This window comes from Hyperolius riggenbachi, chromosome 12 (genome assembly GCF_040937935.1).
Source record: "Hyperolius riggenbachi isolate aHypRig1 chromosome 12, aHypRig1.pri, whole genome shotgun sequence".
Classification (NCBI taxonomy): domain Eukaryota; kingdom Metazoa; phylum Chordata; class Amphibia; order Anura; family Hyperoliidae; genus Hyperolius; species Hyperolius riggenbachi.
Window position 1 is genome coordinate 176,765,762 of NC_090657.1, and position 24,540 is coordinate 176,790,301.

At 44.5% G+C, this 24,540-nt stretch overlaps 1 protein-coding gene across 5 annotated transcripts in view; it reads left to right on the forward strand.

Annotated features, from left to right (window-relative positions):
- YTHDF1 (YTH N6-methyladenosine RNA binding protein F1) overlaps positions 1-11,594 on the forward strand; it is an 87,833-nt gene extending 76,239 nt beyond the window's left edge. For 4 of the 5 annotated variants that reach the window (XM_068262407.1, XM_068262408.1, XM_068262404.1 and 1 more), the window contains exons 5-6: positions 3,469-3,531; positions 6,981-11,594. In XM_068262407.1, coding sequence (XP_068118508.1) covers positions 3,469-3,501 — 33 coding nt within the window. In that variant the 3' untranslated portion in view covers positions 3,502-3,531; positions 6,981-11,594. The remainder of the gene's footprint in view (positions 1-3,468; positions 3,532-6,980) is intronic. The other variant, XM_068262405.1, reaches the window with a different exon arrangement.
- The last annotated feature ends 12,946 nt before the right edge of the window (positions 11,595-24,540 follow it).

Below are 24,540 nucleotides of genomic sequence, written 5' to 3' on the forward strand. Positions count from 1 at the left end.
TTGTTATTTTAACTTCTGTCAGTGAGTCATCCAGGGCTGCTGCCACACTCCCAGGATGGAGTAGTAATTCAGCCCAGTCAAGCAAGGCTGGCCAACAGAGATTGGTATTCTAAGTTGACCGGGAAAGGTATGTGTGTTGTGTGTGAGAGAGCAGCTCTGCGCCTCCCCTTCTGAATCCTGAACCTGTGTTCTAAAAAGTCAGGGAGACAGGCTGTAAAGCCTTCTGTACTTCTCCCTACCCCCCTCCACTCCTAGTACTGATAAGGACCTGGACTTACAGGAATGACATTGCAGGGTCCTAATGCTGCTACTAGATTAAAGGGGAACTGAAGTAAGAGGTATACGGAGGCTGCCATATTTATTTCCTTTTATTCAATTCCAGTTGCCTGACAGCCCTGCTGACCCTCTGCCTCTAATACTATTAGCCATAGCCCCTGAACAAGCATGCAGCAGATCAGGTGTTTCAGACTTTAAAGTCAGATCTGACAAGACTAGCTGCATGCTGGTTTCTGGTGTTATTCAGATACTACTGCAGAGAAATAGACCAGCAGAGCTGCCAGGCAACTGGTATTGATTAAAAGGAAATAAATATGGCAGCCTCCGTATACCTCTTACTTCAGTTCCCCTTTAAAAGTAGCCATACATCTATTGATGATTATATTCAACCAAGAGACAAATCCCTCTCTGATCAAATCTAATTGGAGACACACCTGTCGGCTGCACATACACAGCAGGGCGATACGCACACATGGGGACACATTTATACACTTGTGGGAACTGCGCCAGGGGTTTTGCCGCGTTCATCAGTCCCAGCACTTTACAAAGTACATAGTATGTCACTGACTGTCCTCTGATAAGCTCAGTCTCATCCTACCGCAGTCAGTCTATTGTCCTACCATATTATAACTATATATTCATATAGCACTGGCATCTTCTACAGTATTTTACAGAGTACATAGTCATCTCACTGACTGTCCTCAGAGGAGCTCACAGTCTAATCCTACCGTAGTCAGTCTATTGTCCTACCATATTATTATGTATTTCTATAGCACTGACATCTTCTGCAGCACTTTACAGAGTACATAGTCATGTCACTAACTGTCCTCAGAGGGGCTCACAGTCTAATGATACCATAGTTATAGTCTAATATTTTCACTATAGGATTGTTTGGGGGGGAAACCAGTGGACTTACCAGTATGTTTTGAAGATGTAGAAGAATATGAAGTGTCTGAATGAAATCTGGGTGCACTTAGACCTGGCTACCTATACAGAGGGCACCTACACCTAGCTACCTATACTGGGGGCACCTATACCTGCCTACCTAAAAACCATAGCAACAAAAAGACTTCAAGTGATCTTTACTACTGATGAATACTGTATGCATGCCTAATGCAGTCCTATGGAGCAGCTCACTATATACACTGCCATGTAAAAAGGAACAATAACTGGGAGAGACAGGCCACAGATCCATGTCAGTGACATAGTTGTGGCTGATGGGAACGGGGGGCGCACTTGGACAGCTCAGCCTCTGTTGATGGTGGACCTTTTCCCCGGCCCTGCCCTTGAGCACAGGGTTTGAGAGAGTGGGCTGGGCTGCTCAGGAATTTTCTTAAAGTGAACCTGAAGTGAGAGGTACATGGAGGCTGACATTTATTTGCTGTTGAAAAATACCAGTTGCCTGGCAGGCCCGAAAGATGGGCGCCTCTACAGGATCCAGTGGCTTCCTTCTTCTTAGGTAAGTATCTGCTATAAAGCTTACCAGAGGAAAACCTCAGGTGAGGAACCTTACTTCAGGCTAGATACTCGCCTATGCAGAGGGAAGGGTCTGGATACCATAGAGTTTTCCTGTCCTCAGTCCATCCCGTTGTTCCTGTGCCATCCACCATAGAAATGCTGCACCTTGCTGACTCCTCCTTAGGCAGCCTTCCCATGTGCACGTCTCAGAATGCTTCTGAAGTTCAGAGGCGTCCCTCTTCAGGAGTACTCGGAGAATTTGCTGCCTGAAGAGTGCCAAAGAGGTGTTTAATCTAGGATTTCGAATAACTTCAATAGGGACAGCACAGGGGAAACGGGATGGAGGGGGGATGGGGTCAGCTCTATGGTATTCAGAGCCTCACCTTTACAAAGCTACACTGTCCAACTTAGTAGTGGATCAGGGACCTAATCAATGACTCCAGGCAGGGCTGTGGAGTCTGAGTCATTTTGGGTACTTGGAGGTTTCATAAACTGAGGAGTCAGATGATTTTTTGTACCGACTCCGCAGGGCTGACTCCAGGATCTCTGTGCTTTTCCACCCTGTACACACGGACATAAGATCAGATGCCAGCAGAGATCCAGGATGTGGCGCTAGGGATGGTTGGTGGGTTTCTATTGGCTTGTATACAGACTTTGTGCCGCAATTCAATGGAATGGAGTCGTTAAAGCACACCTAAAGTGAGGGGGAGATGGAGGCTGACTTTTTTTTTTTTTTTTTAAGCAGTTCCATTTACCTGGTATCTTGCTGTCCCTCTGCCTTTAACCTCTTTAGCGGTAACCCCAAGCCAGGCCCGGGATGGAAAAAAGATGCTGTAATCCTGAGCCTGGCTCGGGGTTGCTGCCAGGAGGTGTATGCAGGGCGTTTGCACAGGGGGCATTTGTAACTCACCACCTCACCATATTCACGTTTCCTGGATCCAGGGCTGCATGCATTTACTTCCTTGTCCTGGGTTCCATCTCATAGTAACAGCACCCCTATAGAACACAAGGTGGTCATGTGTTCCATCTCATAGTAACAGAGTCCCTTAGGGGGTGAGTATACTATTTACCTGCTGTGCATGCCCTCCCTGTGCTACCTATACCTGGCTACCTATACTGGGGGCACCTGTGCCTGGCTACTTATACTGGGGGCACCTGTGCCTGGCTACTTATACTGGGGGTACCTTTGCCTGGCTACTTATACTGGGGGTACCTATGCCAGGCTACCTATACTGGGGGCACCTATGCCAGGCTACCTATACTGGGGGCACCTATGCCAGGCTACCTATACTGGGGGCACCTATACCTGGTTACCTATACTGGGGGCACCTATACCTGGTTACCTATACTGGGGATACTCCTACCTGGCTACCTATGCTGGAGGCACCTATACCTGGCTACCTATACTGGGAATATTCATATCTAGTTACCTATACTGGGGGCACCTATACCAGGCTACCATACTTGGATGGGGGGGTAGAGGGAGTGGGGCACATCTAGCGACCATAATGGAGAGGGGAGCACAGCTGGCTACTGTACTGGTGTGGGAGGGAGCTCATAATTTAATGTAGGAATGGAGGGGAGGAGGGCGGTCCCAATTCTGCATTGGGGCCCCGAGGACTGTAGCTATGCCACTGTAGCCCACTACTATAGCCTTGCCGTGTACCCTCCCTCTCCCCGGAGGGGCTGTATCTGTGTCTGTCTCTGACTCTCTTCTCCCTATCATTTGCATAGACTGGCAGTGGCATCAGAGACAGGAATTGCTAGCAAACGAGAGGGAGAAGACTGGTTCACAAGGTAACTTTTATACATTTATTTGGGCAAAAACGTTGTATTCTGAATGTCCAAGAGATACAGGCTGGTGAAATTTTAGGCAGATGTTGAATTTTCTTCTAAAAGTCATCCTTCGATCCTCCCCTTCCACCTCCCAAACCTTTTATAGCAAGGGCAATGCCAGGATTATAGCAATCTTTTGTTTCAATCTAAATGATCTTATTGGCCTGCAGCGCTAAAGAATCCCAACTCTTCGCAACCAGCTATAATTGTACCACAACTATTGACCATTTACTTAACGTGGACCTGAGGAAAACTGAGAAGTCCACCCTTGTATATGTAGAGTTTAGCCGGTCTAATTCCCCCTCCTCTGTCACTAATCACAACTGTAATTTGATCTCTTAGCTGTGTTAGCTGGCTGCCTAGGTAGAGCAGCTAATTTGTAGACACAGGATGGAAACAATAAGCCTGCTTCCATGAAAGCAGGAAGGAGACACACTACAGATGTTTTGCAGGATTTGTATCAGCTGTAATAAAGAATGTTTTTTTTTGTTAAAGAGGAACTTCTGCCTAAACAAACATACTGTCATTAAGTTACATTAGTTAAGTTAAGTAAAATAGGTATTCTAATCTCTTACCCACACTGTTTTAAAAGAACAGGCAAATGTTTGATTTCATGAGGGCAGCCATCTTTTTGGTTGAAAGGAGGTGCCAGGGAGCATGAGGCACAGTTCCAACTGTCCTGTGTCCTTATCACCCCTCCCAGCTGCTAGGTAACGTGAATAAAATAGGAAATCCCATCATGCTTTGCACAGCATCAGGGGAAAAAAGCCCAGGCAGTTTTCTTTGATGGGTGGAGCTTAGCTAAAAATGCAGCTACAAATGAGGCTTGGGTAAGAAAAACAAAGTTCTGATGCTGTGAAACTGTTAAACACCAAGCCTTTTCAGTGCTGCTGAGTAGATTTTTAGTCCGGAGGTTCACTTTAAGGTTATTATGCTGTTGGTTATCTTTTAGAGGAAGTTCTGAGTTCAGGTCCGCTTTAAAGTGTCAATCAGTAATGTGATCGTTCAGGGTGGATTGGAACTGCAGCTGTCTTTGTTTTTATACAATACCATCTAAATAATCTGAATCAAAAATATGGATGTTCACTAAAATTGTCCCAGTAATGGGAGCCTCCAACTCATCCAGACCGTGTACTTAAAGGAAACATCAAGCAAATTTGGCTGCCCCATGATATACTTACCCGAGGCTTCCTCCAGCCCCTTGCAGCCGACATGTTGCACGCCGCAGCTCTGCTCGCAGCCGCCGGCCCGGGGTCCCCGCCGGTGCTGAGGCTGACCCTGAGGTCGTCCTTACTGCGCCTGCGTGAAGCGCTGCTGTCAATCAAGTCCATGTTGTCCTCAGTGTACTGTGCAGGCGGAGAACTACTGCACCTGCACAATACGCTACGGACACCGTGGACTTGATCGACAGCGGTGCTTCACGCAGGCTCAGTAGAGGAGGTCGGCCTCTGCACCACCGGGGACTGCGATCGGAGCTGCGGCATGGGACATGTAGCCTGCAAGGGGCTGGAGGAAGCCCCCGGGAAGTACATCATGGGGTAGCCAATTTTGCTTGATGCTTCCGTTACCAAATGATCAGACACCAAATAATTGAGGCGCTTGTAAAGAAATAAAAAAAAAAAGTGCTATACAGGACTATGGCTACAATGAGATGCTAATAATGTAGAGTTGATGTAAATGTAACCAAATGTATGCAGCTTGGAATTATGCCAGTTAGTCAGCTGCTACTGCATTCGGTGTATTCCCAACAGGGATGGGCTTCCGAGTAGTTATGAGGTTGTAACTACTCGGATTTGAAACGTTAATTAACCCAGGTTTGACCGCGGGATATGGGAGGTTAACTTACGCAGAAGTCCATGGATTCTGTGCGACCGTTTGGGCGCGTTCCACCCCTCCATCTGGAAGAAGGAAGTGCGGTAGTGAGTGGTGGAATGCGTCCCATAGGTCATGTATGACACGATGGACCGCACAATGTATGTATGACACGATGGACCGCACAATGCCAGATGGGGCATACGCGGTATGCCCCATTTGGCATTGGGCCAAGCAGGAAGTGCTTCGGGGTATGCGGAAGTGTACGGAAGCGTATTGTAAAAATACGCTTACGCAACATCTTGTTTAATCGTGTCATATTTAAAAAATATACGCGTCGCCATAGACTAACTTGACTTCTGGGCCGACGTAGATTGCCGCAGCTCGATGCAGAATCCGCGCAGTAATGTAGTTCTGGCCCTGCATCGGGGATGCAGCGAAAACGTCACTTCCGTTGTGCCGTAACGTGGCAGTGTGAAAGTCTCCATAGACTTTCATTTCCCGCATAGGGAAGCGGTAAAAATACTGCACCGCCCCAGTGTGAAAGGGCGCTGATTCTCAAGCTGCATAAGATGGCCTACAAATTGCATCATTAGCAGCATCTTATTGACCATCCCTGTACAGGGCTGTGGGACCCGTCATGGCTTTACTGACCAGTAGGTGGAACCCTAGCTCTGTTTCATTTCAGCCTGTATCTCTTGGGCTTCTAAGTGTTCTGACAAAGTGTTACAGAACGTCTAATACTGGATGTGGTTTTGTGCTATGTGCGGTCTTTCTACTTCCCCTTTTAGTCATGTTGGTTTAGTGTATCTTAAAGAGAATCTGTACTCTAAAATTCGTACAATAAAAAGCATACCATTCTATTCATTATGTTCTCCTGGGCCCCTCTGTGCTTTTTCTGCCACTCCCTGCTGCACTCCTGGCTTGTAGATGCCATTTTTATGCAGTGTTTACAAACAAGACATGGCTGCTAACCAGCATGTGATAGGTCGAGAGAAGCTCAGTCTGTGACTCATACAGAGCCTGCAGGGGGCGTGGAGAGGGTGTGTATAGCTTCTGCCTATCACAAGTAGAGCAGCACATTCCAGCCTGAGTGCCTGAGCCCGACAAAGCTGACAAAGGAAAGATTAGATTATATAACAGAGATGATACAGCCACTGTGCAACTAGGAAAGACTGCAGTAAGACAGACCACATTAGAACAGGTATAGGAACTTATACGATAGAAGAAATAAGGCTGAAAATGTTGTTAGTTTCTTTAAAAAAAAAAAGTACTTTTCTGGAAACCAGCGCTGGTCATGTGACCTTACGATAACTGGGCGGTCTATACTCCAGAGAGTACAGATCTCAAGCTGGGAGCCCAGCATCCACTTCAGTCAGTTTATAGATGGATGGAAATTAGTCCTGAATGCAATGTCTGTCCTGCTGAAATGCGTCAGTCCTGAATGCAGTGTCTGTCCTAAACGCATTTTGTCTGTCTGCCAGCTGAAACACGTCGGGCCTGAATACAGTTTGTGGCTGTCTGCCAGCTGTTTTGTTGATATGTTGTATTGACTGTCTCGCTGACTTTTCTTTTTTCTTTCTTTTATCTCCCGACAGGATCGACCGACTCGAAGCAAACCATAAGGATACCGCTTCACCTTTCTGACTAGAACTGATCTTAAAAAAGACAAAAAAAAAAAGTAACTCTCAGAAGTGATTCAAAGAAAAACAAAAAATGGAAAAAAAAAACTGAATAGACATTTTGTGGTGCAGCCTGTAGGCTTGGGACTGAAATGACGCTTTTCAGTATCTGTGTATCCCCTAACGCAGGCTACAACGTAACCTCCACTCCTAAAAATTTCATTTTTTTTGTTTATCTTTGTTTTTGGCCAGTCCACCTGTCTCTTTCCTGTATCATTATACACCTGTAGATTATAAGTGTACTCTCTCACCCCCCCCCCCCCCCATTCCTTTACTCCCTCACCCTTCCCCCAGCCCAGGTGTCTTCTGCTCTGTATTTGCCCTGAGGGAATAAAATAGTTTGTCAAACTGACCCCACTATGAAGGCAAACTCCAAAGAATAATCCTTGATGGGAGAAAAAGAAATTGTCCTCTTTCAGCCACTGTAGGAGTGGGTCCAGGCTCCGCCCCTTCAATCTATAATCCGTGATGATGATGAACCTGTGAGTTGTAAATGACAAAAGCAGTCCGTGCTGTGTCCTCTGGCACCTCCAGAACCCAATAATCACTGTTACTATATCCGCTTCTTTTCATTTTTTTTCCTCTTCTGTATTTTGGCCTTTTTTTTTTTTTTTTTCTTTTGTGTTCTAACACCAATTTGCTCTTGAGATGGGATGGGTCACGCCAAGTGATTGATTACCTAGGATTGACGGCATCCGGTATTTGCCATGGAGGAATGTGACAGAGTTGCGTTCATTTGCATCCAATCTCCGTAACCAAATATAGCTATTTTTTTCTGTTTAATATCTAAAATGAATTTATTTTTTAAATTGAATAGTTTGGGAGATGTGATGGAAGTAAATAGAGAGGCATTTATTGAACACAACGAATTGTATGTGTATGGTATGATGGCTGTGCTCACGATTTTCAGACTGTACTCTGAACAGGTCCTCTGGGGCAAGGAGTAAGGTGGAGTTGCTCATAGCAACGAGGAGTTGATTAAAGCATGTCTAGTTGGTATCTCCCCCTTTCCACCTACCAGTTATTTTGAGTCTCTGGTCAATGAGGTATTTTTGCCAAAAAACAAACTTAAATGGCAACTTTAATGCAGAACTTTTAGCCTATGGAAACTGCTTGACTACCGAACATCAAACTTTCGAAGTACTTTTTGTTAGGAGCTGCCTAGTAAGCCTTTACCTGCAACGTAGCTTCAGGTTAGGATTGTCTTACAGTTGAGTTTAGTCCCCTCTGGTCACAGAGCCCACCGTTTACTTCTTCAGTTGGCTCAAGTCGTGACTAAATTCTTAAGCTGGTATAGAAGACCAGAACTTTTTCTTTCAGAACAAATAATTAGGGGTGATTCTGACGTGATTAAGATTGCCAGCAGCCATTTTTGGGTGGTCATAAAGACCCCTGGCCAGGTCACCTGGGTTCCTATAGATATAATAATAATAATGATTTAAGAAACCGCAGCCATCCCTTGCTTGTCTCAGCTCTCCCGTAGAATCCTGCATGCTTTGCGGCAACGATGTTCTATACACATGCCAACGATTCCACGATTAAGCAGATATTAGCCAAATTTAGGCCACCTGGTATTGGACCAATCGGATGCGACCGCTACTGTATGGTCCATTTCCAAGCGACCTAAATCTGCCTAGAATCAGAGTGATTAGCCTCTGATGCTCCATGCTTATTTGCAACTGTTCAATCTCACAGGCGGAGCTTGCTGGCAGTCTTCCCAAAGGAGGGGGTGGGGCTGTGTTACACGAACAATGAAAAGGAGTAGAAGCTGAGGAGGTCACATGACACAACCTCTTCCTGTAACAACGGCTCATAGAGTAAATGGAGCACTAGCCTGTAGAGGAGGCAGCTCCATAGACAACGGGAGACTTTCAGGAAGGGTCTCCTATGACGACCCAAATTTTTGTTTGTTTTTGATATGTATGAATTTGTAATAATTTTGGGGAACCCAGATTGAATTATTATTCTAGAATTGCTGTCTAAATTGTGAGCCCAGGCCAGTCACTAAAACAATTGTAAGCCACTCTTTATTTTTTTTATTTTTTTTTTAGGATTCTTTTCATGGCAAATACCTTATACAGTGCATTGCAGGCTCTGCAGCCTCCCCTACTGGTGAGACACAATTGGCGCACCCACCCTCAGACAGCCATAGAAGGGTAGATTTTGTGAGCTATGATCTGAGTTTGCTCTTCTTGATGACCTTTTACTAAGCTGGACTGATAACTTTTTATTTTCTTCTTGTCGTAAGACTATATTCACAACCATTTCCTCCTCTCTCGAGCCAGGGGGGAAATCCTGATGACTTCAGAGAGATAACTTGCCGGTGGGGGGAGGGAATTGTATACCGGTAACCTTTGTCAGTTCTCAGTCACAGTGCTGGACCAATCACAGAACCCAAAATCTTTTAAGGGCAGTGCTTGTATTGTGGCTTCCTACAAGCCGAACTTTCATTTTACACGTTAAAAACTTTTCTCTGGAAATTGTTGAATTCAAATAGTTTTCTGATTGCTGCGTTGCTGGCTTCATTAAACCTGGCAAACCTAAGAGTAGAAACTGGGTCTCCCGGCTTGTGAAAATGGGAGATGTTGGGTCCAGCAATGTACCAGATAACTGACCTGGAAGTGTAACTCAACTTTACCTAGATAAATTGAAAGGGGGGGGGGGGGGGGGTGGAAGCATTGCACAAATTCCTGCAGATATTTTTAGATATCCTCTACATCATCCTTTGCGCTGTCTCAGCCCCAGGTGTAACGGTACTGGGCGTGGCCGCACATGGGCTGTGTGCAGACATGTGGCATAATATATTTACTGCAGCTGTGAGCATGCATGAAGGAAATGTGATACAAATGCAGAAGTGAAAATGTGGCAAAGAAACAACCATGCTTAGACTGTCGCCATGGGTGCAGAGAGTCACGTCCCCTGCATGTTCCACCAATTATTTTTGCCCATAGCCAAAGTGGTAATTTTAATAATAGATTGAGTATCCATGGTACCATGTGGGGTCCCCTCACTTTTTGTGAAAGTTGAGTTACACTTTGTTCTTTCTAGCATAGAATTGTGGGTAATTGTACAGTTGAGAAATATGGAGGCCTCCATTGTTGACCGCATATATATTGCTGCTATGACGATAATGTCTGTGAAGATCCGATTTCTGGAGGTCATAGCATATCCAAATTGGGAAAAAAAAAAAACCTAAATAGAAATCGGCTAGAAGTTTTGTCACCGCTACAAGTGACTTCTTCCATTCAGATGCGGTGAGAGAGACACCCATCACTGATGGTTGTGCATGCAAAAGTCCGGATATCTGCGGCACCTCACTTGAATTGAAGACACTTTATTGCAGTGGCGAAATGTCGGATTTGTGTTCCTGGCTGTAATGTTGCACCTCAGACTACAGTAGTTTATGAAGGGCTCTCCTGGGAAGAGAATGCAGATCAGGAGTTCTGGCTGGTTTTCTGTCGCTGGCTGGAGATTCGGAGGATATATTAGCCGGATGATGTGTAGTACAGCGACGAAACAGTTAAGAAATGGCCGCCTCCATGTTTCTCCAATGATGCGTCAAACTGACACCTACACTGCCCGGTGCTTACAATCCGCCTCCGCTCAGTAATCCCTATTAACCCCGGCATTCTCTCCATCAGTCAGGCTGTTGGATCTCTTCAGGAATATGTTACGCAGTCAGTTTGTGTCCACCCGGGAGGGGGCTGTTCTTCTGACAAGCCATGCCCTGTTTTGCGACAACATCCATTTAACTCGTTTCAGTCTTGTATTTTGGCTATTTCTCTTTTTTTTCCTTTCTTTTATTTAACGTAGCCATCACAGCACCAATATATTGAATAACAAATGTTAATGGATTATAATGTGTAAACAAAAAAAAAAAAACACCCAACCATACTTCCAAAAATAAGGTAAAACTGATTTGTAAATGATGGAAGGAGTTTTTGTTACCCGTAGCAACCAGCACACTACGCGGTGGTCCTGTCCTAGCTTGCGGTACTGATGCTGGGTTGTCACAGGCAACAAAGGCCATGCCTTTCTTCCAGTGTTTCTGTAAACCACTTGCTTGTGTACATGCTTTTCCTGCCCATATATAAACCACTGTAACACCACGCAGCTCTAGACATCCCAGTAGCGGCACTGCGTTATTGCGCAGCTAATCAGCTGATGAGTAGATGACAGGATTCTGTCCCATGATGCAGTTCAAAAAAAAAAGTCATTTGTTTGTCATTCTATTTCTAGGAGGGTATAACCATGATCACCCTGTCTGCCGGCCTCCTCCTGTCCTCCTATACATCATAGCCTCATGATATGTGTATGTCTTGCATGTTACCTGTGTACAGACCTGTGTGTCCCGGTTATCAGTCAGTGCTAGCCAGCGATTGGCTGTATTGATTGTAACTGAACCCATCACCCCTGCCCACCCCTCCCTCATCCTCCCTGCATCTTTTTCAGGTTCTATACTAACGCCATGTCTTTTCTGAATCCGTTTCTCTGATCCTGACATTAAAACATCGAGAAAAAAAAACAAAACCTCCCCTTTTGTGTCTGTCTGTTTAAAAGTTGTGGCATTGCACTTTCTCAGTCTCTCTCCACCAGGTGGCGCTGTTTGATAACGTGTACACTGCATCATTCTAGGCTATAACCATTTACATGAACCGTCTGCACTATTGCGATTATATTGGTGGTGCCATGTTGTCCTTTAAGGGTCGCTTTGCCCAGAGGCGATATTTCATTAAGTTTTCAGGGGGGCTGCAGGTTTACTGATAATATGCTGTTTTATGCATCCTGAAGCTTTTTAGACAAATGCTTGAAGTGGACCTGAACTCTTGCACAGGACAGAAGGGAAACAGAGAGAAATGCACCCTGTATGTATTTAGAGAGTTAAGCCTGTCTAATTCCCCCTCATGTGTGACTAATCACAACTGTAATTTGATCTCTCAACTGTCAGCTGGCTGCCTGGGCAGAGCAGCTAATTTGTAAACGCAGGATGTTAACCCTATGTCTGTTTCCATGAAAGCAGGAAGTAGACACAATGCAGATTTATTGCTGGATTTCTATCAGCTGTAGCAAAAAAAAAAATCTTTAAAGGTTATTATGCCATTGCTTATCTTTTAGAGCAGAGAAGAAGATCTGAGTTCAGGTCCGCTTTGAGCTAAAACTCAAATTATGTGAAGGTTCCTAGGCCCCTATTTTGTCCAAGTTAGCTGCCATATTGGTTTGTTTCACCAAGACAGTGTATGTAGTCACTCTGCAGGACTTGTGTAGGTTGGATGAGGCCAAAAGCAGGCAGCCCAAATACAGTAGGGCCGACATGTTGTTACTGCCTTTGTCAAATGCAGAAGATGGCCTGTGAGGGATTTTGGAATGCGCCTTAGCCTGTTGGATAACTGGCTGTTACCCCCCCCCCCCCCCCCCCAAAAAAAAAAAAAAACCTCACAAGTATTTAACACTATTGACTGGCACCAAACCCTACTTGGGACATGCTAGTCACTTAAAGCAAACTTGAAGCGGAAAATAAATTCAGATAATGAATAGTATGTGCAGGACGGATAAGGATTTTGTAACATTGTATCATTCTGTCATATTTGCAGTTTAGAAACCAGTGTCTGTCTTTTAACTACTTTAGGACCGAGCTGATTGAAATCTACGCCCTGTTTTGGTGGTTACCAGGCTGGCAGGGTGTAGATTTCAATCAGCTCTGCGTGCGTCCGTCGCTCCCGCTGCTTAATCCCCGCTGTCTCTCACCGCAGCTCACTCGCTCTGTGTGTCTCTAGGACGGCAGAGCCCTGTGAGACGGTCAGGAGCTGCTTTCATTGGCTCCTGACCCTGTCTTTCAGTGTAAGCCGCTCCCATTGGCTTACATTGATAGGCAGGGTCAGGAGCCAATGAAAGGGGCTCCTGACCATCTCACAGGAACTCTGCCGTCACAGAGACGGCAGAGTTGGGTGGCCCAGGTTCCCGACGTGTGGCGGTGATGGCGATTGCGGCAATTTGACGTTAACCGTCGGGATTCCGCCGTTTCTGTACCAGCGGTCTCTGGTCCTTAAGGGGGCAGAGACCGCTGGTACTTAAGTGGTTAAGCTATAAAGCAAAACAGAAATAATGACCTTTTGAACTTTTTCTGCAGTAAAACCTTATCTTAAGCTGTCTTTCACTGTTTCTTGGCTGTTTATGGTTAAGTGCTTCAGAAAACAGGACTGTAATCGACCCAAATGCATTGAAGAGCTCAGAGACGCTCTTTTGCATAGATACATTTTCCAGTTGAGAAAGTTAAAACTTGAAAGACTCTTTTCTTTGCTACTAATGTTCTATTTCTTAGTTGTTCTACACATGCAATTCATTACCTCATAAGTTTGTTTGCTTCAAAGTCTGGTCTGAAACACACTGCTGGTTTGTGTACAGTACAAGCGGCACACGGCCTGTCAGAGGTTAGACCAGCTCCCATAGGGAACAACTACCCAAATGAGGCGCATGCGCAGTACTGCTTACATTGCAGTGCCCAAGACCTGGGAGGAACAGAAGCTGCCAGGCTGACTCTGGCTGATCTTCTCCTCTTGTGAAGAGAATCCCAGCCAGTGTTAAATACCTGTGAGGGGCAACAATTGGGATGACTGGGATGCAGAAACTTGACTGTTGCTTTATCCAGTTGCTACAAAGTGTAGAATTTGTCAAACTCTTCCTCTTGCAGAATCATTGAGGTGTTTAAAGGAAACCTGCAGTGAGAGGAATAGAGGCTGCCATCTTCATCCCCTCTTATACTACAAGTCACTGGCCTAGAGAAAGCTGGCTGCATGCTTGTGGCTCAAAACCAACTAAAGCCCAGCATGACCAGCGCTGCATAATATGTTGGCGCTTTATAAATACGATAACTAAAATGACAGCCAGGTAACTGGCATTGTTTATGGGGGGAATTAAAATGGAGCTGAACTCTTGCACAGAACAGAGAGAAATACACCCTGTATGTATTTAGAGAGTTTAGCCTTTCTAATTCCCCCTCATCTGTGACTAATCACCACTGTAATTTGATCTCTCAGATGTGTCAGCTGGCTGCCTCGGCAGACCAGTTATTTTGTAAACACAGGGTGTTAACCCTATTTGTCTGCTTTAATGAAAGCAGGAAGGAGACACACTGCAGATTTATTGCAGGATTTGTATCCGCTGTAACAAGGAAATGTTTTTCTTTAAAGATTATTATGCTGTTGCTTGTCTTTTAGAGCAGAGAGGAAGTTCTGAGTTCAGACCCGCTTTAACATGGCAGCCTCCATACTCCTCTCACTCTTATGTTCCCTTTAAGAAATCCCCTCACCAGTTTTTTTTTTTTTTTGCTGTCCCCCAAGTTACCCTTAGTGCTGGCACCTAATTTCAATAATGCCAGTTAAAAGACTGTCAGTGATAACTGTTAGAAAGAGGGGACATGTAATAATGACATGGAGGACAATGAACAACATGCCCATTTTATCTTGGCTGGAGAAGCCTGGAACTTAGAACACAGAGTAATCTGAGATGATTGCATTATATACAGGACTTTTACTTCTTTTTTTATCAGGAAAAATATGAAAGATCACAAATGGAAGTATAGATTTGGGTAGTGCTCCCCCTGCTGGTTAGAGTGGCAAGGTGCGTCTTGCTGCAGTGCACTGCTTCATAAGAGATGATGAGGCCCGGGTTATTGGTCACCAGGCCTGGGAACTTCATTTTTGAAATACAGAAGCATCTAATGATTTTTAAACATTACTTGATAGAAGCGTCAGTGTATTGCCATTAATAAAAAAAACAAAACGGTATCAGTAATATTTCTTAATTTTAAGTAGTTTTCCCAGTGCTGAATATAAATAAAAGAAATATACTAAAAATGATTCCATTCCCTTTGAACCAGCATGTTGTCATTGTGAGTTTCATCTCTTTGAAGATGGCCGCATATTGGCGTCTCATTTGTCATATTTTTTTCCCCCCACAAATTCCCAGCAGATTTAATCACCATGATCGAATCTGCTAGAAATCGATGCAACCCGATTGAAAATTCAATGAACTTTCGCCAAAATTGACTAAAATTGTTGATCAAACTGGACCGAAAATATCTAAAGTTTTTGGCTTACAAGTTTGATTGTGGTACATCTCATAATGTATTATAGTTTTATTTCTAAAACACCAGCGGGTTGCCCAGCGCTGTACGCCAAGCAAGGAAAGCAGGTCAAAAACTTGGCATAAACAGTTGGGCCCGCAAATTTTTACATTGTTGAATGAAAAATATGGTATAAAAATATCAGTACTGGATTTTAAGTTCTATCCACTTGTGATTTCCTAAAGCTGCCAAGAATCTCAAAATACTTATTTATTCTAAGTGTTTGGTATACATAATTCTCCCAGTTTCCCATTTGTAGGCCTCTTGGCTGCCCAACACAGGAAGTAAAATTCTAGCTTCCCTTGGCAGTATTAGGTACGCCATCTAGTGGGGATAAGTGGCACACGCATGTCATGTGTCCTGATGACGTCAGCGTGTGTAATGCTTATTGTTAAACCCAAGTTGAGGGGGGATATGGAGACTGCCATAATTATTTCCTTGTAAACAATCCAGTTTCCTGGCAGTCCTGTTGTTCTGGCATACGAAGTATATGACTCTTGGGACAAGCACATGGCTAATCAAGTAAAACCTGATTAAGCGGAGTCTGAGTACCTGATCTACATATGCTTGTTCAGGGTCTATAACTAAATGTATTAGAGACACAGAATCAGGACTACTGCCAGGCAACTGGTATTAAGGAAATAAATATGGCAGCTTCCATATCCCTCTCACCTTGGGTTCCCTTTAAGTTGCAGGCTTACGGCTACCTTTGGAAGGTGCTTCTTAAAGTTTTTTTTTTGTGTTCTTCCTCACATTGTTCACTTCAGTAGCCAAGGGTTGGGGGTTTGGATGAATTGATACTCGGATAATTTGTACACGAAACAAAATGGCTGCCTGAGAGTCTTGATAGTATGATACCCGTCACCATCTGTGTTATTCCATATGACACCCGCCATCTCTCCCCTCATGCCACTCATCACATTGCGGGGGGAAGGGAAGGGGAGGTCCTTGTTTTGTCCTGGAGGTGTTTAATGCAGTCCCTGCATGCATGGAGGAGCCTTGGGGGACAGCTGCCTGTGTCACCTCCCACAAGCCCGCCCCCTTTCTGGCCTCCTGTGAGAGGGGTTCAGTTTGATTGAATGTAGCCAATAAGAATCTTTCTTTCCTTGCAATATGGTTTCTCATCTTGCGTTTTGCAACAGCCCCACACACTGGCCACTATGCTCTCTGCTTGTCTAGACTAATAAAGATTCAATAATGTCTTGATTCCTGACTGATTTGTTTGTTTTTATTGGGGAAGGGGGTGGGGGATGAGGAGTGTGGGTGGGTATGGGGGAGGGGCTAAATACAATGGTGGTTGTAATTCTGAGGCCTGGATCACCCCTCAAACCTGCTTGGGAAATGCATTTTCTATTAAAAAATGTTACATTAATTTTATTTTTTAGAAAATTGAAGAAAAAAATTGAACTTGGCTGCTCACTCCGCCCCCTGCAGTCAGTCTGAAGCTACACCCCCTTCCTGGAGGGTGGTGCTTGTAGCCGTACATAGACACACTTTTTAAATTGGAGAGGAACTGTGACTGAGGATTGAACTACATCCCAATCAGTAGCTGATACCCCCTTTACAATGAGAAATCTTTACCTTTTCTCAAACGGATCATTAGGGGGGGGGGGGGGGGGGTCTGTGTGGCTAATATTGTGGTGAAACCACTCCCACCGTGTGAGCCTGACAGTTTGCTGCCTGTGACCTTGTTGCCTTGTGGGAAATAACGACTGTTTCCAACAGCCAAGCCAATATCTCAGTAACGAACACCCCATACCGATCACCAGGCTGAACTAAACATTTCACCACCAGTGGTAAATTTCAAGACGTAAATCGAGAGGACAGATTTTACAATGGGAAAACACTGATTCATTTTTATAAATATTGTTAAAAAAAGTTCGTTGTTATAGGTTTTTTTTAACTACAGGTCTTGTTTAAAGGTTTTAATGATTTTACAGTTTGGGGGGGAGGGGGTGGACAAAGGCGTGTTCTTCATTTACATTACTGGCTGTCCTCTATGCTTTTATTACTTAATGGAGACCTGACCTGAGGTAAAGCTACCCAAGGTAAGCACAGAGGTGCTGCCGTAGAGATATGTAGGGAGCGCACGTCTCTTGCGCAGACTGGCCACGACTGGAGGAAGTAACGGGACCTGATACTGGAGCTGCGGGCAGCGGAAGACGGCGGCGTGGGAGCGACCTGTGCGCCGGGCGGCTGGAGAAAGCCCCAGGTATGTATAAAACTTTATTTTTTTTCTCCCATCTCTTGTTTCCTTTCACACATATATACCAGTAAAGTATGTACTTTTGTTAAGCGGTCCTCTCAAATTTTTCAAGCAATATATTGTCCCTGGTTTGAGTTGTCTGTGGTGGGGTCTGGCTGTGAAGGTCTGTGGGACCACCCATCCAGCTGTACTTAAAATACACAGTGTCCTAGCTTAGAAGTTGCAGCATTTGTGAAATCTAGATAACTGTTGCAGATGATTACGTGAAGGTGATTTCCAGGCCAAATAATTCTACAAATGGCTGCCTGAGTTTGAGTAACTGTAGTGAAAATGGCAATAAATAAAACTGCTTATTGTTTACAATATGAATGTATAGATTTAGTCAGTGTTTGGCCATTGTAAAATCTTTCCTCTCCCTGATTTACATTCTGAAATGTATCACTGGTGGAGACATATTTAGTTCTTCCAGGTGATCTGTACAGAATGTTCCTTAAGGGCCCAATGACACTTGAGCGGTTTGCCGGCAATTTCGGCAAAACGCTCAAACACTAGTGCTTTTGAAAGCGCTAGTGTAATAAAACCCTATTGGCCCGTTCTTACTTGGGCGATTTGTAGTTATCGCCGCAAATTGCCCAGAAGTGCAAACGCATAGCCTGCACCATTTTCAGGCGATCTCCCTGCGATCGCGTTTCAGTGCTATAGAAACGCTAAATAGGATCGCGGAGAAATCGCTACACTGTCCAGTGATTTTTCTGCGTGAAATCGTGGAAAAATCACTCCCGCAAAATGCCGGCAAAAATCGCCAGTGTTTTTCACTTTTAAGTGTGAATGGGTCCTTACCGAGAGTTCTATGCACAGAGGGAGATACTGCTTACTTGGCAGTTGGAAAAAGCCATTATTTCCCACAATGCAGTGAGGTTTACATACAGCAAACTGTCAGGGGCATGGTCATGACATCACACTGTGGGAGGGGTCTTACTGCAATATCAGCCATACAGAGCCCCCTGATGATCTATTCGAGATAAAGGTAAAGATTTCTCGTAGAAAAGGGGTATCGGCTGCTGATTGGGGGGGGGGGGGGACGCTTCTCCTTAAAGAGAATCTGTATTGTTAAAATCGCACAAAAGTAAACATACCAGTGCGTTAGGGGACATCTCCTATTACCCTCTGTCACAATTTCGCCGCTCCTCGCCGGATTAAAAGTGGTTAAAAACAGTTTTTAAAAGTTTGTTTATAAACAAACAAAATGGCCACCAAAACAGGAAGTAGGTTGATGTACAGTATGTCCACACATAGAAAATACATTCATACACAAGCAGGCTGTATACACCCTTTTGAATCTCAAGAGATCATTTGTGAGTTCCTTCTCCCGTGCAGCTATCTTCCACTAAAGTGTCAGGCTGTTTCTTCCTGCAGAGTGCAGACAGCTCTGCCTGTATGTAATTCCTCAGTATGTGAACGCCCAGCCAGCTCAGAGGAGGATTTATCCAGCTTGTAAAAGATAAGAGAGAAGAGAGAAGCTGCCCTACTCTAAATAATACACAGGCAGTGTGCAGAGAGGGCCTGGAGGGGGGAGTTCATAGCAGAACCACAACATTGAAGAACTTGGCAGCCTTCCAGACACAGGCTGACAAGTCTGACAAGAGAGAGATAAGTTGATTTATTACAGAGATGGTGATAGTAGAACGTGCTGCAGTAAGCCAGAACACATTAGAATAGCTTTTGGAAGTTGTAGGATGATAAAAAACAGGATGCAATTTTTGTTACGGAGTCTCTTTAAAGAGGAGCTTTAACCAAGGATTGAACTTCATTCACAAATTGTCCTGTGAAGAGTACAGGTGGCCAAAGAATTTCTAGAGACAATTGACAGCAGTAAAGAACTCTTCCCCTTTATCAAAAATGGAAGTTCTAGGATCTCGCCTCTCAACAGACAAATGTATGATGCTACTATTTAGGGCCAGCAGAGGGCAGTGTTGGGCAAGACATTGACACTGCAATGTAAAATGCATTTCCCCTCTCTAAATTTTGAAATAATTTTTTTTCCCCAAAAGAACTTTGGGTATTAAAAAATAATTTTTTGGTAGGTTTCCTGGATTGGCCTTGTACACATGCAAAAGATCAGTATCTGCAAAAGATCAGTTCCAGAAAAATGCATGGTCTATCTGCAGACCTCATACACACTTTAACGGTCAGTCATCTGCAGATCAGATCTTCCAGAATGGATCTGCAGATGATTGTCGGTTAAACAAGGCATGTATGAGATCTCCAGATATCATAGATTATGAATGCATTTTGCAGATACTGTACTGATCTGTTGCATGTGTACAGCATCTTGTAAAGATGTTTATCTGATGGGGAGTTCAGCTCAATAGAAAACACTGTGAAGGTATGGCTCTCATACTACATGAAGGGTGGTAAGATTCATCTGTGATCTTTCATTTTCCAAAGACCTTTACAGTGGTTTGCAAAAGTATTCGGCCCCCTTGAAGTTTTCTACATTTTGTCATATTACTGCCTCAAACATGAATCAATTTTATTGGAATTCCACATGAAATACGTGGTGTACACGTGAGAAGTGGAACGAAAATCATACATGATTCCAAACCTTTAAAAAAAAAAAAACCTGCAAAGTGGGGTGTGCGTAATTATTCAGCCCCGAGTCAATACTTTGTAGAACCACCTTTTGCTGCAATTACAGCTGCCAGTCCTTTAGGGTATGTCTCTACAAGCTTTGCACATCTAGAGACTGATATCCTTGCCCATTCTTCTTTGCAAAACAGCTCCAGCTCAGTCACATTAGATGGACAGCGTTTGTGAACAGCAGTTTTCAGATCTTGCCACAGATTCTCGACTGGATTTAGATCTTAACTTTGACTGGGCCATTCTAACACATGAATATGTTTTGTTTTAAACCATTCCATTGTTGCCCTGGCTTTATGTTTAGGGTTGTTGTCCTGCTGGAAGGTGAACCTCCGCCACATTCTCAAGTCTTTTGCAGTCTCCAAGAGGTTTTCTTCCAAGATTGCCCTGTATTTGGCTCCATCCATCCCATCAACTCTGACCAGCTTCCTTGTCCCTGCTGAAGAGATGCACCCCCCAGAGCATGATACTCCCACCACCATATTTATCAGTGGGGATGGTGTGTTCAGAGTGATGTGCAGTGTTAGTTTTCCGCCACACATATCGTTTTGCATTTTGGCCAAAAAGTTCCATTTCGGTCTCATCTGGCCAGAGCACCTTCTTCCACATGGTTGCTGTGTGTCCCCCATATGGCTTGTGGCAAACTGCAAATAGGACTTCTTATGCTTTCTGTTAACAATGCCTTTCTTCTTGCCACTCTTCCATAAAGGCATACTTCCCAACTTTTTGAGATGAGAAAGAGGGACACTTAAGCCACGTCCCTGCCACACCCTTAATCACGTCCCTGTCACACCCCTAGTCACGCATACCATAAAGATTTCATAAGAAAAATATGTTTTATAATTCAACCCACACTGGTCCTTTCTATACTGGTCCATTTTCTTCATGTTAACAATTTAAAATTAGTAATATATCAATTTAACCACTTGCAGACCGCCCACTACCTATGGGCGTCAGCAAAGTGGCACTCCCAGGACCGCCTAACGCCCATGGGCGTCGGCACCTTGGGCACTGGAAAAACGGGGATCGCGCACATAGATGCGCACGCATCTGTTGGCATTAGGCTTCGCCCACCCACAACGTCAATCTGCCAGCCAATTAGCAGCGGCGGCGGGTTGTTAACCCCCGATCTGCTGCACAGGAAGCGTATAATACGCTTTGTAATGTCTATAAAGCGTATTATACAGGCTGCCATCTCCGCTGGTGGTCCCAGTGATTGAGGGACCACCAGGGGAGGTGGCAGCCCACGTAGACACACACACACACACACACTGATTCTGCCCCCTGATCACCCTATCAGACCACTGTTGGCACCCAATCACCCATAAATCACCCCCTGTCACTATTTAATAATCAGGTCCTAAACTCCTGATCACACCCTCAGATCCTCCCCAGACCCCCCACCCCCCCCTTTCCCGCCCGTGTACTGTATGCATATATTCTCCCCTGTAATCACCCACTGATCGCCTGTCAATCACCGCCTGTCACTGCCACCCATCAGATCAGACCCTAACCTGCCACTTGCTGGCACCTGATCACCCGCCCACACCCTCAGATCACCCGCCGATCTGACAGATAGTGACAGGGAGTGATTAGGGGGGTGATTGGGTGCAAACAGGGGTCTGAGGGGTGCTGTGGGCGATCAGGGGGCAGCGGGGCCAGAGGTGTGTGTGTGTGTGTGTGTGTGTGTGTGTGTGTGCGCTTGCCAGGGGGGCTGCCTCCTGCCCTGGTGGTCCCTCGATCACTGGGACCACCAGGGCAGGAGGCAGCCTGTATAATACCAGGACCCTACGCCTATGGGCGTTAGGCGGTCCTCGGCGTGCCACTTTGCCGATGCCCATAGGTAGTGCTCAGAAAATGGTACATGTAGCGCGTTTGCGATTTTAATACAATTGTACATGTGAACACTGTCATAGGAAATCATTGCATAAGCGCTTTTAAAATCCACAAACGCTCATAGTGTGAACGAGCCCTAAAGATGCCCATACACGAATCGATTTTCCTCCTCAGATTTGATCACTGTCAATTCCCCAATTTCAATCCACTTACATCCAAAATTATTGAAATTATTAAATGTAGCAGGCAGAAGATCTCGGTTGAAAGGGAGCAGGGCGCAGCGGCAAAATGACGGCTTGTATCGTCAGTGCCCCAGTGCCTGCTAAAGCCTGCCCCCAAAAGTTAGATGGTGGCAAAAACTCCAATTTCCACCATTGCTGAATTCTGTGTTTCCGGTTTCTGTTTTTCCGATTTCCAAGAAGTCTTTTTTATCAATGTTTGCTTCCTTTGATTGGCTAAATACTTTCGAGTTGACTTGGAAGTATTGGACCGATCAGTGAATGCAGAATTTTACTGCGGTAATCGGAGTACCATGGAAATTCTAGCCCAGTCACATGACTCGGGAATACTCTGTAGTGTCAGTCATGTGACTGGTCTAAAATTACTGCAGTAATCTGACTTTCGCAGAAAAAAAATTATGCATGCTCTGATCGGTCCAATGCTTCTGAGTTCTGTAATTGGGCTAAAATTACCGAGTTGTGGTAAATCGGATTTCTGCGGAAATCCGAGTTCCGATCTGAAATGTGAAAATTTAAATTCCGCGGAAACCGAATGAGCATCCCTGATGGCGCTGCCCAGCGCCATAGTTCGCTGTAGAGTACTTGTGGCAGCGGAGCAAACTTATCTTACACTGAATACTCACCTCGCGACGCAGGGTGAAGGATCCCCGCGACATCCCAAGACGAGCGTTCCCCCCCAAATCCATCTTCCTGCACCCAGAAACACGGCGTCACTACGGGCGTGAACGAGAAGTCAAGCGATCGCGGTACTTTTGCGCAGGAGTCATCGAGTATTTTAACTGCTTAAAATTCCAAGATGTAAATTCTACGTCCTAATTATTGCTGCTGTAGGTTTTAGGATGTAGAATCTACGTCCTGCAGTAAAATCCGCCACCAGCCATCGTGTCTGCACGAGCGCGTGCACAGTCCTGTGAATGATTGTTGCTAGCTAATAGCAACAATCATTCAATAAAGTTAGAGGGAAAAAAAAGTTGTAAAAAAAAAAAAAATTTAAAGTGACGTGGTCCCAATAAGTTTTTTTTATTTTTTAAATCCCTAGTTAGTTTTTTTTACCCCGGCCTAGCCTATTAACTCATTATTAACCCCTGCAATAACTATACATGTTTATAAACTTTTAGTCCTTGTTCACATTACAAATCGCTAGCGCAATTGCAAGCGTTGAGTGATTTTAAAAGCGCTTTTCCCTGTGCTTTGTGCTTAGAAAAACGCTTTTGTAAATTATTTTTCTGAGCGACTCCTTTTGACACTTCCTGACCTCAGTCAGGAGGTGAGCTCTTGTACCCGGAAATAAATACAATGCATTTCTTCATTAAAGCGCTCAGGAAATCTCAATTCAAATCGCTTTTTCAATTGCTTTAAAGGAGAACTGTAGTGAGAGGTATATGGAGGCTGCCATATTGATTTCCTTTTAAGCTATACCAGTTGCCTGGCAGCCCTGCTGATCTATTTGGCTGCAGTAGTGTGAATCACACCAGAAACAAGCATGCAGCTAATCTTGTCAGATCTTACAAAAATGTCAAACACCAGATCTGCTGCATGCTTGTTCAGGGTCTAGGGCTAAAAGTATTGGAGGCAGAGGATCTGCAGGATAGCCAGGTAACTGGTATTGCTTAAAAGGAAATCAATATGGCAGCCTCCATATACCTCTCACTACAGTTCTCCTTTAAGATTTCCCTATACTGATTGACAAAATCACCAGTGCTTAAAAAAACCCTGCAAATGCTACGCTCTGCTGTTGCCTAGCGATGCATCTGTACAGCACTATGGCCCCCGAACTGTCACCCTAGCGAACGCATCTGATCGCCACAAAAGCGCAGACTGGGGATAACGGTTTGCCACATGCTCAGTTCGTAATAAAATATGGCATATGGGGTATCGTTTTAACCAGGAAGGGCCAAATAATTTTGTGTTTTATAATTGTGGGACTTGTCATGTGAAAATTAGGAAGAGTGAAAAATAAAAAAAAAAAAGTATTTTCTGCATTTACGTCTAATCTTCCACATAAGATTAATATAAAACATTACCCAAAGAAAGCCTAAATTGTACTGAAAAAACAAGATATATATCACTAAGATGGTATCCGTAATTACAAAGTTACTGCTGTATCAAAATGACACAGCTAAAGTGTCAAAAATGTAAGGAACCTTAAGGGCTCATTTCCACTATCGCGAATTCACATGCGTTTTTCGCGTACAAATTCGCATAGCAATACAAGTGAATGGGACTGTTTCCACTTGTCAGGATTCCTTTGCGTTTTTCTGTGCAGAAAAAATGTGCATGGCAGAGCCATCAGAATTTGCATACCGCATACCGCTATGCGAATCGCATATAAATAGGAAATTCACATGAGGTTTGGGTATGCGAAATTTCATGCGAATTTGCATAGAAACAATGGAAAAGCACACCAGCACTGCCATGGTTAAATTCGCATAC